The sequence below is a fragment of the Pteronotus mesoamericanus genome, unplaced genomic scaffold, assembly GCF_021234165.1.
Source record: "Pteronotus mesoamericanus isolate MK-2021 breed Mesoamerican mustached bat unplaced genomic scaffold, CSHL_Meso_final contig_163, whole genome shotgun sequence".
Lineage (NCBI taxonomy): Eukaryota > Metazoa > Chordata > Mammalia > Chiroptera > Mormoopidae > Pteronotus > Pteronotus mesoamericanus.
In genome coordinates this window covers 20,363,976-20,380,344 of record NW_026555064.1, presented here as the reverse complement: position 1 = coordinate 20,380,344, position 16,369 = coordinate 20,363,976, and the positions used below count along the sequence as shown (strand labels likewise).

The 16,369-nt window shown below is 49.2% G+C and overlaps 1 protein-coding gene across 1 annotated transcript; it reads left to right on the top strand.

Annotated features, from left to right (window-relative positions):
- The first annotated feature begins 12 nt into the window (after positions 1-12).
- On the top strand, positions 13-13,270 carry METTL14 (methyltransferase 14, N6-adenosine-methyltransferase non-catalytic subunit). Its single transcript, XM_054563636.1, has 11 exons — positions 13-228; positions 3,629-3,717; positions 4,348-4,435; positions 5,551-5,631; positions 5,972-6,059; positions 6,646-6,736; positions 7,877-8,018; positions 8,977-9,069; positions 9,665-9,781; positions 10,962-11,172; positions 12,573-13,270. The coding sequence occupies exons 1-11, from the start codon at positions 163-165 to the stop codon at positions 12,875-12,877; spliced, it is 1,371 nt and encodes a 456-aa protein (XP_054419611.1). The 5' UTR covers positions 13-162; the 3' UTR covers positions 12,878-13,270.
- The last annotated feature ends 3,099 nt before the right edge of the window (positions 13,271-16,369 follow it).

The window sequence follows — 16,369 nt, the reverse complement described above, 5'->3', positions numbered from 1 at the left end:
GGCCGCGCCGGAAATGCCTAGTGAAGAAAGACTAAAAGATTACGTGCCGCGCGTAGTTCAAGGCAATTCTTGTGGGTCGCAGACCCACAAGGAGCAAAGTCGGGCGGAGAGTCTCCCGCTAATCGCCAAGTTTCCAGGGTAGTGGAAAACGGGAGTTGGGACATGGACAGCCGCTTGCAGGAGATTCGGGAGCGTCAGAAGCTACGGCGACAGCTCCTCGCGCAGCAGGTCCGCGGCCCTGGGCGTGATCGCGAACGCGCGTGCGCGCCGCCCTCTTCCTCGCGTCCTCTCTGTGCGCTCCCCGGACCCTGACCCTGCACGTGCCTGCCCTTCTTGCTCTCAGCTTCCGCGGCGCCCCAAGGGCTCCCGATCCTTGTCGCGGTCGTGTTGGCGATGCAGATACTAACACCTAGCGTGCGGGCCAGCGCCCAGTGAGGGGGACGCGAAGCCTTGGTCCTTGTGAATACAGAACCGCAGTTCACGCACGCGGAAGTGACTTCTCCCCTAAATTTTTCGTCACTGTTTGCGGGGTCTAATGTCTCTTGCCTTTCTTTGTAGCTAGCACACATCTCGAGGCTGTGGCTTCCTTGTGAGATGGGTTTACAGAATTTGGGGGGGTCGGGTGGATCACGTAAAGACCGAGTTGGAAGTGGCTTGGGTGTAAATTTTACTTTCTGCCTCTTGTGTATCGCAGTCCGCTGTGCAGTGTACAGTATCCACGCTGTCACCCTCGGCCAGTACGTGAATTCATACTCCGTACGTTACAACAGACTCCTGGTGTATATAGGATTATCTTCACTCAAATGGAGGCTCTCGAGGTTCAGTCCCTGTGGCCCGGGCTCAGTCACTGCTAGACCGGGAAGTTGAACCCAGTGTGTTTCTCTAAAGCTTCCTTTCACTGCTGCCTGTGCAGGTGTGTGTCAGTTAACACGCCGATGAGCGGAGTGCGCGCGCAGCAACGCAGGAAGGGCACATCTCTGCCCAAGAGGCTGGTCTACGTTTCTACCTCTCGACCCAGTAAAACGATGGAGACCCTCACGGGCTTTAATGAGGCATCTTACTGTTTTGTTTTGGGGTTTTTTCCAATAGTGAATCTTGGTTTTAGTAAGTGGGAATCTGAAACTTCTCATCTTTTGTGACCTGATGAAAAGACTTACGATATAGTGTTTAAAATAAGGGAATTTAGAATCATACCTGTTACTGTCCTGGTGGCATTGTGATCTTGGACAAATCAGGTCTTTTCTAAGCCCTTTTCCCAGCTCGTATGCTGTCTTCAAGAAGCTTCTTGCTGTCACCAAGTAAAGTTCTTACACTTTAATTTGAATTCAAACTCTGTTTGTCTCAAAATACATGATACAACAGTTACTTGTTGAGGGTCTTACTTGTGTCAGGGGCTCTAGTTCGCATTGCGGTTCGCCTGTGCCTAACAGCTAGCCTCTACCCTCCAAGCACGTACACTGTGCATAACATTTGATGGCTGCCGCTTCCTAAGTCTCTTGTGTGTGTCAAACTCAGGTAAGCTTTTTGCATACGTTATCTTCAAACGTACAGATACTATATGCATCTCATAAATAAAGGAAAAAAAGCTCAAAGGATTTTAGTTATGTGCCCAAACCCACAACCTTGCAAGCTGCAATTTCATGCCCCTCTGCTTTTTCCATTGCACCTGCGAACTAGGAGCCATCCCTCCTAAGTAAGGCGGTCCACGACAATCAATGACAGACTTCACTTTACCACGAATTTCACCCTTTATTTCACTGCTGTTCTCTATATGAACAAGACAGAGAAAACACGGTTCGTGCGATATATACATTATGGGGTTTTTTTAAATTATTTTTTAAAATATATTTGTCTCCGCCTTCCCCCCACTACTTTCCCTGCCCCCCTCCCATTATGGTTTTTTTAAAGGTGTCCTGCCTGATTTTTGTCTGTCCTTTGACGTAGCTCAGCTCGAACACAGCGATGAAATCTGTCCTGACCTTTGTGGTTTATACTCTTCCCCAGGGTTTTCACTGTCCTCACTCCTGGGTCCACTACTAGATACAATTTATTATCGTATGGAATGTAAACAGTTTGGGAAATATTCACATTGAATTCCTGTTGGGTTTGTCTTCTACCCCTTCTTGTCCAAAGTAAGCTTTTAATAAACATTTGTTGACCAATAAGTACAGTAGAGCACAACTCAGTGCATTTGATTGGCGTGGTTTGCTTTTGTCTGCTGGGTGGACATCAGATGCACATGTAGGCCCAGACTGGGACAGTGGCAGTTTTTGCTGCCACCAACAATTTACACCTGCTCTTTATTTAACTCATAGCTTTGTTTCAGAATATTGCTATACTTTCAGATGATACCAGGTTGCCATAATTATTCAAATAATATATTTAGTGCTCCATTAATGGAAAACCTGTTATTTACTTAATTCAGTGGCTCCACAATTTTTTACAAAATTTTGGAGCGTGAGCAGACAGTTACGTGTGTAAGCAAAATTTTGATTTAAAGCAGTGCTCTTGCAATACGTTGTTTTCTAACTTAGCCCCTCGCAGGAAATTCCACTGGTTCCTCTTCAGAATCACTGAGCGCTCACAGTGAGGCAGGCGTGTTGCTGCTGCACACACAGCTTTCAGAGCTCCTCCTCGTCAGTGGGGAGAAATACACAAGAGTAAACCCATAAAACAATTGGAAGTCTTGGTAGAGACTGAAACAATATAAACGGGGAGGAAACAAAAGTAAGAGAGAAAGTCACTGAAGGCGGTATTAAGATCTGAGTGAGGAAAGGTGGGACAGAGGGGAACCGTGGAAGGCGGCTCCTCACTCCGCATACCCCGTTCCTGGGGGACCCTCGAGGGAAAATGCTGTCCTCACCGGGCTGTGGAAAGAGGAGCCAGTCATGAGAAGGGCAGAGAGCATCCCCGTGTCCTCGTGGGGAGTGCCCCTCCCTGGGCAAGGAGAACGGGGTCTGGAAGACCTCGCGGAACAGTCCGACCGCAGGAGCGGGAGCTGACACAGTGGGCAGCCTCCTCGGCGGTGGTTGTCCGAGACCCGGGCTGGGGACCTGCAGCTCTGGTGTTGAGTGTGCCTTCCTCCTTTCCTGGTGAAGGGACGTTCCATGCAGGCTCCCTCGCCCCCTTCTGCTTCCGCACAATAGATGGTCGACGTGGCCTGTCAGTGGCGCTCTACACTCCTTGGTCTGTCTCATGAAGACTCTGTGAGCTAATCCCACTCTACTGCTCTATGTACCTGCTGTATCTCAGCCATTTGTCTGCAGTTGTGTTTTTCAAAATTTCCCCAACTGCCATCCAGAATTTGCACTACCATGTTTAGGGAATCAGTAAAGCCCTCTAATGTGCCTGTAATCATTATATAAAGACTTTGCTTGAATAAAAGCTAATGAACTTTTATTAAAGCATGGGATAAATAAGGCATAATATGGGAATTAATAGATGTAAAGTATTTAACATAGTGCCGATCACCATACAAGCACTGTATGGTAGCTCTTTTGTTATTGTGACTATTACCAAATCATGTTTTATTTACTTTAAAAGATGGACAAAGTGAAGTTTTACTTTCAGCTGTAACTAAAAGCATAAAATGCCAAGTGATCTCATTTCTGGCTTCTGTCCTTCCCAGCTGGGAGCTGAAAGTGCCGACAGCATCGGCGCCGTGTTAAACAGCAAAGACGAGCAGAGAGAGATTGCTGAGACGCGAGAGACATGCAGGTCGGTGTGCCCTGCGGTCGTTGTTTACTGACCTGTGGATGTCGTGAAAGGACTATTGTTTTATCACACAAATGATCCTCAGTATGAAGTGTGTTATGAAAGCATCAAAGATTTTAGAACCATTGGTTTTTACTGTTAGTTCATGAGTGATGAAATATTTCTCATATAATACTTAGGAAATGGAATGTTAGGCTAAGGATTAGCTTGTACACCATAAATAAATGTTTTTTAAATTCTTGTAAAAGAAAACAGAGTTTGCCATAAAAGTGGCAACCATTTGATAGGTTACAAAGCACTTCATAATTTTTCAGTATTCTAGTTATCAATTTGAGCATTAGTTTTACTATAGACAGATTAGAATGGTACCTAATATCGAAGTCCCTTTTTTGCCGTATATCTGTATAGCAGCTTCTTTTCTCACTTAGTTGCTTGCCTATAAAAATAAAGTACAGAATAACCAGTCAGGCTGTATGACTTTTTTGGTGATTTTTAAACTGGGTGAATAGATACTGTTTAATCACGGAAAACTTGCTTTTTTCTGTTTTTATTATCTGTTATTTAATGCTAATAACAGATGCATTTATACATCTTGAATGTGCTTGTGTGTGATCTTTTAGTTTTAATTTTCAGGGCTTCCTATGATACCTCTGCTCCAAATGCAAAACGTAAGTATCAGGAAGAAGGAGAGACAGATGAAGACAAAATGGAAGAATATAAGGCAAGTAAAGAATTGGGGGAATTTTACTGTCAAAAAAATAATAATAAGTCCTTACAATAATAGATTCTTATCCAGAAAAACAAGTTTGACAGAAAGCTGAATATTAAAGCGTCCAAAATAATTGTCATAAATGTATGTATGTATAACTGAGCACATGTGCGGTCAGTTAAATTAGACCTTTATATCACTCTCCTCATTTTAACACAGACTTGTGTGATCAAAGTAGGTGACGTGCAGAAAGCACTTAGCATAATGCCAGGTAAACACTAGGCAATAACATTCTTAAGTAACAGTAGGGAGGTAAGTGTATCAGAAACCTTGGGTAATTGGGTCGGAGTTTGAAAGGCAGCAATACTATCCTTTTTGATTTGTGTTTTTCAGGGTTAACAATGTGGGGCAGTCCAGGTAAAACAGTGGGAAGACTCACGTGCTAGGGAGCAGTGTAGAACTATTTCTGAAAGAAACAAGAAAATATCCAACTTCTAAATTTGTAGTTGCGGTATTTAGTTGAAAGTATTACAATGAAAAACCTATTTCTGTTTTTTAAAGGTAATTGTTGCAGAACTCTGTCTAAGAGAGAAGGGAAAGCCCAGAGTCAGTGAATCCCCAGGTGGCTCAGGGATACAGGCATCTAACCTGCCAGTGTGGTCTGCTCTGCGGCGTTTGGATGCACGCTGATGTGTAGCTTCAGTATCTGTGATTGTCAATGGTCAGACCGTATACAGTTCCCAACGGTCTGCCATTTTTTGATTTGTAAAAATAGTTTCATATGGTTCAATCTAATAGAAATAAAATTGGGCCATTGGTGGTTATATCTTCTGATTCAAGCTAAATTCTAATAGTTATAGTTTCGCATTTGAGATTAAATAATTTCTAGACAATTTGGTCAACAAATAGTTCTAAACAATTATTGATGAAAACTTGTGAAAATAATAAACTAGTTAGATCTAATAATGAGAAAGTGAAGATTTTAATGTTTGAGTTTAATGATAATTTGAAAAATTAATTATCCACTAGGGAAATAAAGTATTTATGTTGAGTCTTAGTCAAGATATAATGCTATGTAAACTATTCCTTTTATGCATAAAATATCTACTTAATCTTGATTTTCAAAGGATGAACTAGAAATGCAGCAGGAAGAAGAGAATTTGCCATATGAGGAAGAGATCTACAAAGATTCCAGTACTTTTCTTAAGGTAAAGCAATAATTCTCAAATCTTAAAACTTTTTGCATTGCAGCTCTGTGACTGAAAAGATTTTATATACCTATTTGTTTTTCAAGATTTTTTTAGTTACTAAAAAATCATTATTATAAAGATTATTTCAAATTATTCACAAAATAGTCTGGTACTTGGCTATTTAGGATAAGATAATGTAGTAATGTCTTTAGCTACTGAAGAGAAATACTCTCATTTTAATTGTGGCTTTTAATCTATAAATCAATTTATATTTTATATGGTCTCATACTTAAAAAACAAAGTACAGAATCTGTGTATCAAGGTGTGCTCTGTTAATTGCATTTTGGTCTTTCTTTAGGGAACGCAGAGCTTGAATCCCCATAACGACTACTGCCAGCATTTTGTGGACACGGGACACAGGCCTCAGAATTTCATCCGGGACGTCGGTGCGTCAGCTTTGCTTGGGGCGTGCTGCTGCTCGCTCTTGCTTCCATGCGTGGCACTTAGTAGCTCCTAGGTTGTTCCTAGAGAGGGACTGGCTCTAGTTGGGTTTGTTCACAAGCCCTTGGCTGTTAATGTAAGATCAGCAGCAGCAGTTCATCTCTACTATACCTTGTCTCTTCCTTTACCTAATTCTAAAACATGAAAGAACAGTCATATTTATTTATTTTTTTTCATCTAAAAGAAAGGGAGGAAAGCATGAGAGACAGGCAGCCTTTCCCTTTCCCAAGAGGAGAATGGTTAAACTGATGTTATGAGCAGGTTACTGAAAGTCATAAATAGGAGATGTGGTCTGGTGACTAGAACTTGGCTTTGGAACACCTGCATTTTTATCAGTTTACGGAATGCGGATCAATAGGTATGAAATATGTGTATGAAGTGTTTAAAAATACTCAAAATTATCTAATAAGGACATGAGAGTATCAAGTGAGGTGTGTGTGTTCTGATTTCCTGAAAAGCCTCATAACCTTTGAATGCTCTAATAATACTGGCTTCTAGTGTATTGACACGCAAAATGACCGTTTTCCTCAGGTTTGGCTGACAGATTTGAAGAATACCCCAAGCTGCGGGAGCTCATCAGGCTGAAGGATGAGTTAATAGCGAAATCTAACACTCCTCCGATGTAAGCAGTTTTTAAAATTACTTTTGTTTCCAACTCAGGCTTAAATTGCCACTTCTCTATCTGGTTACTTTTCTGTTCAAAAATTATCCAGCACCTGTTTAAGGTTAACACACCATGTATTTCTTTAGAGTAAAATATATTAGTTTGAAACTCCAATGCTCAGTACACAGTAGGTTCTCATTTAATTTGTTTTCAGTTTTTCAGATAATTTGCTTAAAGTATCTTTAAGTACTTTTTTCTTAGAAAATCATTCATATTGTGTTCTTGAATTTATTTGAAATATTTTTAAATAACTTTCTCAAAAAGTTACTTGTTGAAGAAAATTTAGAAAACTTAGATGAAGGGAAAGAAAGTGAAAATTAAAACTCAGAATCCAGGGCTACTATTCTTAACATTTTGGGGATATGGTAATTCATTTTAACCTTTGCTAAACAGAATAATGCTGTCTTTAAAAACATATATAAAGTCTATGAAATTAGATAATGTTTATTTCACATTTAGTTTACTTTGAACATCCTGTACATTTAACAGTTTGCTGAAATGTATTAATGATTAGAATAGCCACAAAGAAGTCTGAATATGAGGGGAAAATATTAGTAAAGTAATATTTTTTAAAAGACATAAAGTATTTTATATTTAGATATTTTATATTCAAAATACTTTCATACTCCATGGAAATAACCTTTCAATAAAGGCTAGTGATAGTTTATACTAGGAGGCCAGGAAAGATGTTTAATATGGGGGAAAAAATTTTAGACACTATTTTTCAGGGGGAGGGATTTAAAATTTACAGAGAAATAGTTTTTCTAAACTAAATGATTAAGAAAAAAGGAGCGTGATGGTCCTTAGAATGTTCAGGTGATAACGGACAGGGACCGAGAGCCTTCTGGCTGAGCGTGGTTCCCCAGCGGAGTGCGAGAGGCCAGCCTCCGGGCGTGTGCGGGGAGCAGGGCGGCCTTGTCCTCGGGAGGGCGTTGGTGGCTCTGCCCGTGCTGCAGGCGGGGCCCTGCCCGAGGGGCCTCCACGAGGGCTCGCGGCTGCTTTGTCAGCAGCGCATAGCGACATTGAGGACGTTTCTCCCCCTCTCGGCCCGAAGGTGTGTGAAAGCCTCTTCCTCGCTTGTTGTGCCGTCCTGACTAGGTACTTGCAAGCAGACATAGAGGCCTTTGACATCAGAGAGCTGACCCCGAAGTTCGATGTGATCCTTCTGGAGCCGCCGCTGGAAGAGTACTACCGGGAGACCGGCATCGCTGCCAGCGAGAAGTGCTGGACTTGGGACGACGTAGGTGGAGCGTCCTGCCTTGGGATGCGCTCTTCGTGTTCCAAAGGAATAAAGGTTAAAAGTATCACCCCTGCTTCCCTAGGGATCACAAATGCAGAGTTACAGTGCATTGTGGCTGAAGGCCTCAGGTACGTTAACAAACACCACAGTACCCTCCGGAGGCAAAAGTCGCACAGGTAGTGAGTAAACGGTCTTTGGAAGACATGCCATTCCAGTCTCAGGTGTGTAGCTAAAAACGACAAATTGTCAGAACGACTGGTGGCTCATTCTGCACAGGTTAGTTTTGGTACACAGTGTGAGTTTGTATGTAAAAGACAGTTTCTGCTCTTATAGGAGCTGACAGTGTATTAGGTAAAAAGTACATAAAATTTCAATATAAAATAATTGTGATAAACTTACTTTCCTAAATAAAATTGAACAGAGAGATAACAGAGAGTAACAGAGATTACTTTTTATAACTAACTGTGCAGTTAGTTATCAATTTATATCAATTTGATTTTTGTTATCAATAATAAAAATAACCAATATTTATTAAACACCACTCTGTTCCAGGCAGAGACTATGGTGGCAATTCAAAGATAAATAAAACTTAGATGTCATTACATTTCATTTTAGTTTTGCCTCTGATTTAGGGGTGATTTAACCTGTTTTTATATCAGTTTTTTCCCCTATAAAACAGTAAAAGGCTGTTCTCAAGCTGTGTCTTACAGCGTTTTATAGACACAGCTGCCTATAGCCTCTCCATATGAAAGTCAGGCTGTGTACTTGCGTGTGTGCATGTGGAAGCAACAGAACAAGACATTTTAAGGATAAAATTTGTCACCCATTATGTGTCCTGATGAAAATAAGTACATTTAAAGACTCTACCTTCTGAAAATCCTGATCAATCTCAGTGATTCATTCTTAGGACAAATCAGAAGCAAAATACTTTTATGCCTTGTTGTTTGGTTTCTTACAGATTATGAAGTTAGAAATAGATGAGATTGCAGCACCTCGGTCGTTCATTTTCCTCTGGTGTGGCTCTGGGGAGGGGCTGGACCTCGGGCGAGTGGTAAGAGGTGGGAGCGTATGGTGGCTGAGGTTTGTCAGGTGTCCATGTGTAACAGGCCTCGGGCCTGAAGGCCCAGATCACTACTTTATAGGTTATAGAAAGATAAAAGTAGTTTTCCCTGTTAAGAGATATACATAGCAATTTTAAGTCTCTGAATTTTTTGAGGTTTAGCATTATAAAAACATTTTATAAGACTCATTTGAAAAGAACATTTTCAACACTGTTTAGCTTGTCAGTGGATAGAAAATTGAGGTTGCAGGAACCAAATGATCTTTTGAGTTATTTTGTGACTAAGGGGGGCTGAGTGTTATCACTGAAAACCCACTTCCTTCTGGTGACAGTGGATGGTGGTATGGAAGAACTGGAATTCTATGTAATCCTTTCTATGACTGGGTGTTAAACTGTATGCTAGTACCTAAGAGGTGTGTATGTGTCCTGTGTAATTGACACAGGCTAGTATCCTTTTTTCTGTGTCTGCACTAAAACAGAGTTACTGTGACACCCTCAAGCCTCAAGAAGTTTTTTAATGATAGCTGGTTATTTTCAGTATTGCTTATTTCTTTTAGCTAAGAGTTTTCTAAAATCTCATTTCTAGTGTTTACGCAAGTGGGGTTACAGGAGATGTGAAGATATTTGTTGGATTAAAACTAATAAAAACAACCCTGGGAAGACTAAGACTTTAGATCCAAAGGCTGTCTTCCAGAGGACGAAGGTATTGACTCTACTGATTATCTTTACTTTTATTTTTACTCTTGATTTTTTTCTCAAATAATTTTCATTATTTTCCAAATGGCTGTTTACTGTTCAGTTTTGGTGGAAAGGTCCTTTTCTTAGACTTGGGCGAATGGCATTGAGCATCATAGTAATACATTCAAGTTAGGCTTTTTATTGAAGTATAACTGACTGACAGCGTTGTACTAGTTTCAGGACTACAGCATGGTGACTGATACTACAAAGTGATCACAAGTCTGGCTGCCACTGCACAGAGTTATCAGAGGACTGTTGACCAAGTTCTCTGGGTTGTCTGTTGCTCCCTGTGGCTTGTCTCATAGCTGGAAGCTCCTTGATCCCTGTCACCCATTTCCCCACCCCCCAACCCCATCCCTGGGGCAACCACCAACTTGATCTCTCCGTCGGACTCTGTTTCTGTTTCATTTTGGTCATTGTGTTTAAGAGTCTGCATGTAAGTGACATCATGTGGTATTCACATTTGTCTGATTGATTTTACTTAGCTTCAGACCTCCCAGGCCCATCCATGTTGTTGCACACGGCGAGGTTTCATTCTTCCAGGCCCAGTCGTGCGCTATTACATGTGCCCCACATGTCAGACTTTAAGAGTTTTGTCCTCCAGCGGTTCATTCTTCAGGGACCACAGGTGGAAGGATCTTTCTTGAACTGCTGGTTCCTGGAATCCAGTGAGAGATTAGTCTGTTTAGTCCACACTCTTGCCACCCAGTTTCAGTAGAGAAGGTCTGAAAACAAAATGGATGGATGCACACATTTATTTATGTACAGAACGCAGAAGTCTGCATCCATTCTTCACGTCCCATCACGGAGAGGCTCGCGCCTCGTGTATACTTTTGACCTTGGATCCTGGGAGGCCCAGTGTAGCATTATTGGAAGGTTCCCAGGTCCACGTCCCTGTTTCCACAATTGTTGGAAATGGCTCGTGGTGACTTTTGCGGCGAAAGCCGACTCCACGGCCGCTGCCGCAGTCCCACGGGGCGGGGGCCCGGCTGCCATCCCCCGCGCCGGGAAGCCGGTTCCCCACGGGGATGCCCGCAGACCCGGCGGGGCGAGGGCGGTTCCGGCCCTGGGGGCGCCAGAAATGCGAACCGCCGGGAGCCGCAGCTGCGGGGGGGCGCTGACCGCTGTCCCGTGCCCTTGCTCAGGAGCATTGCCTGATGGGGATCAAGGGGACCGTGAAGCGCAGCACCGACGGGGACTTCATCCACGCCAACGTCGACATCGACCTGATCATCACGGAGGAGCCCGAAATCGGCAACATAGAGAAGCCGGTGGAGATTTTCCACATCATCGAGCACTTCTGTCTGGGGAGACGGCGCCTCCACCTGTTCGGGAGAGACAGCACGATTCGGCCCGGTAGGACCTCGGGAGGTGGGAGCCTCGGGGCTCCCTGGAGCGCGTGGCGGGGAGGCTCTCGCGAGCCGGCCCTTCCTGGGGCGGAACTGCGGGCCCGCCCGCGTTCTGGTCCTTCACCCCGCGTGCCATCTGGGCGGCGTCCTCTGAGCCGCGGCCGCTCCCGTGGAGGCAGGACGCGCCCCCCCCCCCAACCCCACAGGCGTCCCGGCGGCCGGCGACCCTCGTGCTGAGGGGAGGGGTGCGCGTGTGGGCGACTGGCCGACCCGCGGAAAACGCCAGACGTGTGGGACGCAGGCCTTGGCTTTCTCAGAAACTGAAGCGCTGGCTTGTTCCTCACGGGGATGGCGGCGTGAGCTTTCACAGCCGCACGGAGCCGGCTGGACGCGAGCCCCGCCTCCGGGAGGCTAAGCAGCGGCGGGGCTGCGAGGGCCTCACGCTCTGGTCCCGGGGCGCGGCCTCGGCTGAGGGAGGGCGATGGGCAGGCGCGTCCTGACGAACTTCTCGGACGGGAGCCCCGCTCCTGGAGACTCCTTGGCCCGCCCTGAGGGGCCCGTGTCTCTTGGGCACCGCAGGGGCGTATTTCCAGTGTCCCCCAAACCATGCCCCTTAGAAGAATCACCACCCGGGAACCCCAAAGCATGGTATCCCCCCAGCCCGGGGTCGGCGTGACCCGTCCGAGACCGGCCTTGTGGCGTGTGCAGCTGCCCGGCGGCGCGGCCGACAGGAGCCCGAGGGGCAGGGCGGCTCTGCCGCGGGGACGCGGCCCGGCTCACCGCGGACGGGCCGGAATAGACGGGCGCCGGCGCAGAGGCGCGCGGAGACGGGGTGCGGAGTCAGCGCCCGGGCGGGCTCCTGGGAGAGACGTCCGCGGCCGGACCCGGAGCTGCCGGGAAAGCCCAGGGGGCGCGCTGAGCAGGGGCGCGTGCGGGCTCCGCTTCAGGCTCCCGCTTTTTTGGGGGGCGGGGGTCGCGCACGGCACGCACATCCGTCCGCCTGCTGCTGCGCATGCGGGCTGACCGGTGCGGGGCAGGCTCTGGGACGCAGCTGCGCTGCTGGAGGGGCGGCGTCGGTTCCAGGGCTTGAATCGGAAAACGAGGCTCCGTTCCCACAAGTGGGAAGGTCCCATGAAATTACAAAGTCTCGCTGAGCCCGCGCTCACGGTGGTGCGGGATACTTCCTTCCCCGCGGGTCGTGAAGCTCGGGCTGCAGGTTCCAAGGGTCAGTCTGAGGGGAGAAGCAACACGCGGGCGTGTGGGTCTGGGAGACCATGACCAAGCGCCGGGCTTCGCTGTCGGGAGAGCGACAGGGACGTCCCGGGGAAGGCACAGGGTGCGAAATGCGTCCAAATGGGGCGGCGGGGGACAGAGAGAGAGAGGGTCACCCCGCCCCTTCCGTTGCAGGCTGGCTCACAGTCGGACCGACGCTGACCAACAGCAACTACAACGCGGAGACGTACGCGTCCTACTTCAGCGCCCCCAATTCCTACCTGACGGGGTGCACGGAAGAAATTGAGAGACTTCGGCCCAAGTCGCCTCCTCCCAAATCCAAATCCGATCGGGGCGGCGGGGCTCCCAGGGGCGGGGGGCGGGGAGGAACCTCCGCGGGCCGAGGGCGCGAGCGGAACCGATCCAACTTCCGGGGGGAGAGGGGCGGCTTTCGGGGGGGCCGCGGCGGCGCGCACAGGGGCGGCTTCCCGCCTCGGTAACCGTCAGCGCCTGGTCCTGGGCAGGCCCGCACTTTCCACGGGGAGGCTGCGTTTGGAACCCGCCCCGGCTCGCCCTTGGCCTTTGCCGGCCTCCCTGGGGGGTCGTCCCACGCGGCCCCGCCTTGTCCAGGGCAAACGCCTCATCCTGGCTCTTGTCCCGCGTGGAGCCGGACGGAACGGAGCGGCACAGAGGCCTTCACGTTCGGACACCGGGCGCATCCTCAGAGACGCCTGGTGCGTTGTAGAAACCGTGTAAGCGGACGCGGAGAAAGACCCGGGCCGGAGCCCCCGGCCGTCCGGCCGCTGCCTGCGCAGACGTGGGCGGCTGCTCGGAGCCCTGAGCGCACTTGTCCGAGGGCGGGCTTCTTGCAGGGTTCCGACATTTTCTTAATGCCACAATAAAAGGATACTTTTCTTTTCATTATCTTAAACTCTCCTGCAATTCAATTACATAACTTCAGAGACTGAACAACGTCACCTTCCAAATCAGGGCGGGGCGCGGGCGGTGGGACCGGGAGAGCCTGCCAGGCGGACTCGGGAGAGCTCGCGGCGACCCGAGTGGCAGCTGCAGTGACCCCACCGACCTCCCTCCCCGAGAGGCCGGCAGGACCCGTGTGAGTCAAAGTCCGCGCACGTGGACTCCGGCTTCGGCAGCTTCCCTCGGCGCGTGGAGGGAAGCGGCGGCCGCAGGAGGCCCCGGGCCCCCTGGCGCCGGGTGGCAGCGTCCGGGGAACGGAGCCGACGGCAGCGAGGACGCGGCATGACTTCTGGAGAGAACCTAACGGGAGACGGCAACCGAGGCAGCACCCTCGGCGTGAGAAGACGCCCGGCAGGCAGGACGGCTGCTGGCGCCGGTGCGAGCGGGGGCAGCTGTGGAGGCCGCTGGCCGCGAGGCTTCCACTCTTTCCTCCTGCGTGGAACTCGGACTTTAAATGAATTTCCTGACCGAAACGCCACTGCTGTTACTGGTATGTATTTCTTAACTGTATGGCTTTTCTAGTGGAACTCGAAGCCTCTGCTCTGGTGGGAGTCGCCGTGGCCTGCAGGCGAGGAGGGCCTGACCTGAGCCGACGTGGGTCCGCGGCCGCGCGTGCTGCTCGCGGCCTTCTGACTCCGGCAGCCGGTTGTCCCCATGCAAGGCTCGCTGTGAGGGCAGGACTGAGTCGCAGGACCAGGGCCGAGGCCTTCAAAGCCTGGTGGGCTGAGCTGGCTCACCCTGCAGCCCCAGCGGGCAGATACGTGCCATATCACAGTTGGGTGGAGGTTTTTCTGAAATAACTGTGTGTTTTCAACCTCAGTGATGACAAAGAGTATGGAGAGATGTCCAGTTGCCCAGAGGGTTCCTTAGAAATACCAGCTGGGAAGGGCTCGCCCTCCAGACACGACCTGCCTGTGGCCCGCACCCTGAGCCCAGCGGAGGGAGGCTGCCCGGAGGGAGGCTGCCCGGGAGTGCGCCTGGCCCAGCCCCCGCCAGGAGGTGTGGACGCAGTGTCGTCTTACAGACTGAGGAGTGGTCATAAAGGTCACTAGAAGCCTGTAAAGGTCACAGCATCATTTTTACGATCGAATCTTTACTCACTGAGGACAAGTTTCCAGTGAACATTAACTCATTATTCTGACCTCTTCGGACTTTTAATCAGCTTAACGTTTACATTTACATCTTACATTTTCACAGAATTATCTAGGAATCCAAAAAAGCAGATTTTAGTTTCACCTACTGATTCCATATTGAGGATAGAAGCTAGTAATTCTGAAATAACCCTGCACTTTTCCTAAGTTCTAAAAGCTCTAAGGTGAGCACCCCTGACGTTGCACGTAATCCCAGGTATGGCTGGCCTGGGCCGGGTGTGGGTGTGCATCTTCGGTGGCGACGGTGGTGATGCCGTGCCCTGCCCCCGCCGCCCCCACACGGTGGGCCTCGGGGGGGCCCCCAGCCTCGGTCCCGTGACTCCTGTCACAGCGAGCACCAAAGGGGGCGGAGCTGGTGGTGTCAGCTGGACCTTGTCGGGGGTGGGGGGTGGCGCAGGGAGGGTCCCAGACAGAAACTCTGCTCAAACCCGTGGAGAGGCAGTGAGGCTGAAGAGTGGGCGCCACCGATGGCGCCGAGAGGTGGCAGGACAGGGCTCAGGCATGGAGTCGGGGTGGCGGCCGGGCCGCGTGCTCAGCGGGCACGGGCCGGCTCAGCGGCGGCGAACTGCTCAGACACGGGCAGGTAGAAGCGCCTCCGGCGGGTGCTGAGCTCCTACCTCGAAACATCGACCGCTGGTCGCGATTACTCTGCGGGGAGCTGCCCGCTGGGCCACTGCTGGTTGTAAGTAGACACGGTTGTGGAAGGGGCCTGGGGGGAGGGGGGAGCCCCGTGACCACTGAGCCCCATGTCGCAGCTGCGGCCGGGGGTTCCTGTCATTCTTGCCCTAATTGCTGAATTACGGCTTTCTGATTAGTTACAGCAGCTTCCTCGAAAACCCCTAATGTTCCCATCCTGAATTTAAAAATACACGATCTTTGAAGTGCATACACAGTTCCAGATTTTACTGATTTGTTTCATACAGTCATTACTGACCTGACAAAGTGATGGCCCAGTTGGGACTTACTCTAAATAGTACTCTGAGTTTCTCATGTTTGGGAGCTATTAAAAACATCAATCTTTGCTTATCAGCAAGGCCTTTCTCAGAACGGTCCTGTCACATGGGGGCCACATGGGACTCGGCACTGTTCTGTCTTGATATTGGGTAGCAGGGACTAAACCTGAGCCTGGCTAACAAGCACATGTCATCCACTTTGAAGCTGTCCATCTGGGACTTCCCAGAAAGGCCATTTATCCTGCAAATCGAGCCGCTAAACCCTCTGGAAAAGCCCACCTCGCTTCCTCAGACACAAACACTGCCGCTTCAACACACAGGGAAAACTATGTCGCTGATTCTAGGCAGCTCTCCTCCAGGGGACTTCTTCCCAGCGTTGGACAAAATGTTACAGTGGTCAGTGTTCTCGCCTCTGTGACAAGAGACACGCTAAGGAGCATGACACCACGTTAGGTAGGTTTTGCCAGGCCGACGTCTGAAATAACCGAGAGCCCGAGGTGCAGGAGACAGGCCCGCGGCAGCTGAGCAAGCCGTGCTGCGCCGTGCAGTGAGCATGAGCTGCCTTTGCGGTGGCCTGGTGTCTCCTTGGACTCCTTTTGTTTGCACGTCAAAGGTGGGAGCAGTTGCTCACCCACTTACCTTGTCTGCGCGCCGGTCCCACTGGGGCGGGTTTGCTCAGCTCCCCTCTGAGAAGGGCCGCTCGCTCGGAGCGCCGCAGTACGCAGGCGGACTCGACCTCGGGGCCTGGATTCTTGCGCAGGTGAGGGCCGAGAACTCGTGCCCTGGGCCAGGGGGCGGGGACACTGCTCGGCTCCAGCCCGGGGTCACCAGAGGGAAAGTGGTGGGTCTGAGATGTTTGTGGGGCATCTCCCTACATTTTTGTCTTTTGTGGAATTAAAATTAATTTTCG

What these genes read in the sequence shown, in the direction of transcription:
- METTL14 (XM_054563636.1), top strand. Translation starts at nt 163, where the DNA reads ATGGACAGCCGCTTGCAGGAGATTCGGGAGCGTCAGAAGCTACGGCGA. An exon ending in GACAGCTCCTCGCGCAGCAG is followed by an intron (nt 229 to 3,628) that starts GTCCGCGGCCCT and finishes TGTCCTTCCCAG; the next exon opens with CTGGGAGCTGAAAGTGCCGA. An exon ending in AGTGCTGGACTTGGGACGAC is followed by an intron (nt 8,019 to 8,976) that starts GTAGGTGGAGCG and finishes GGTTTCTTACAG; the next exon opens with ATTATGAAGTTAGAAATAGA.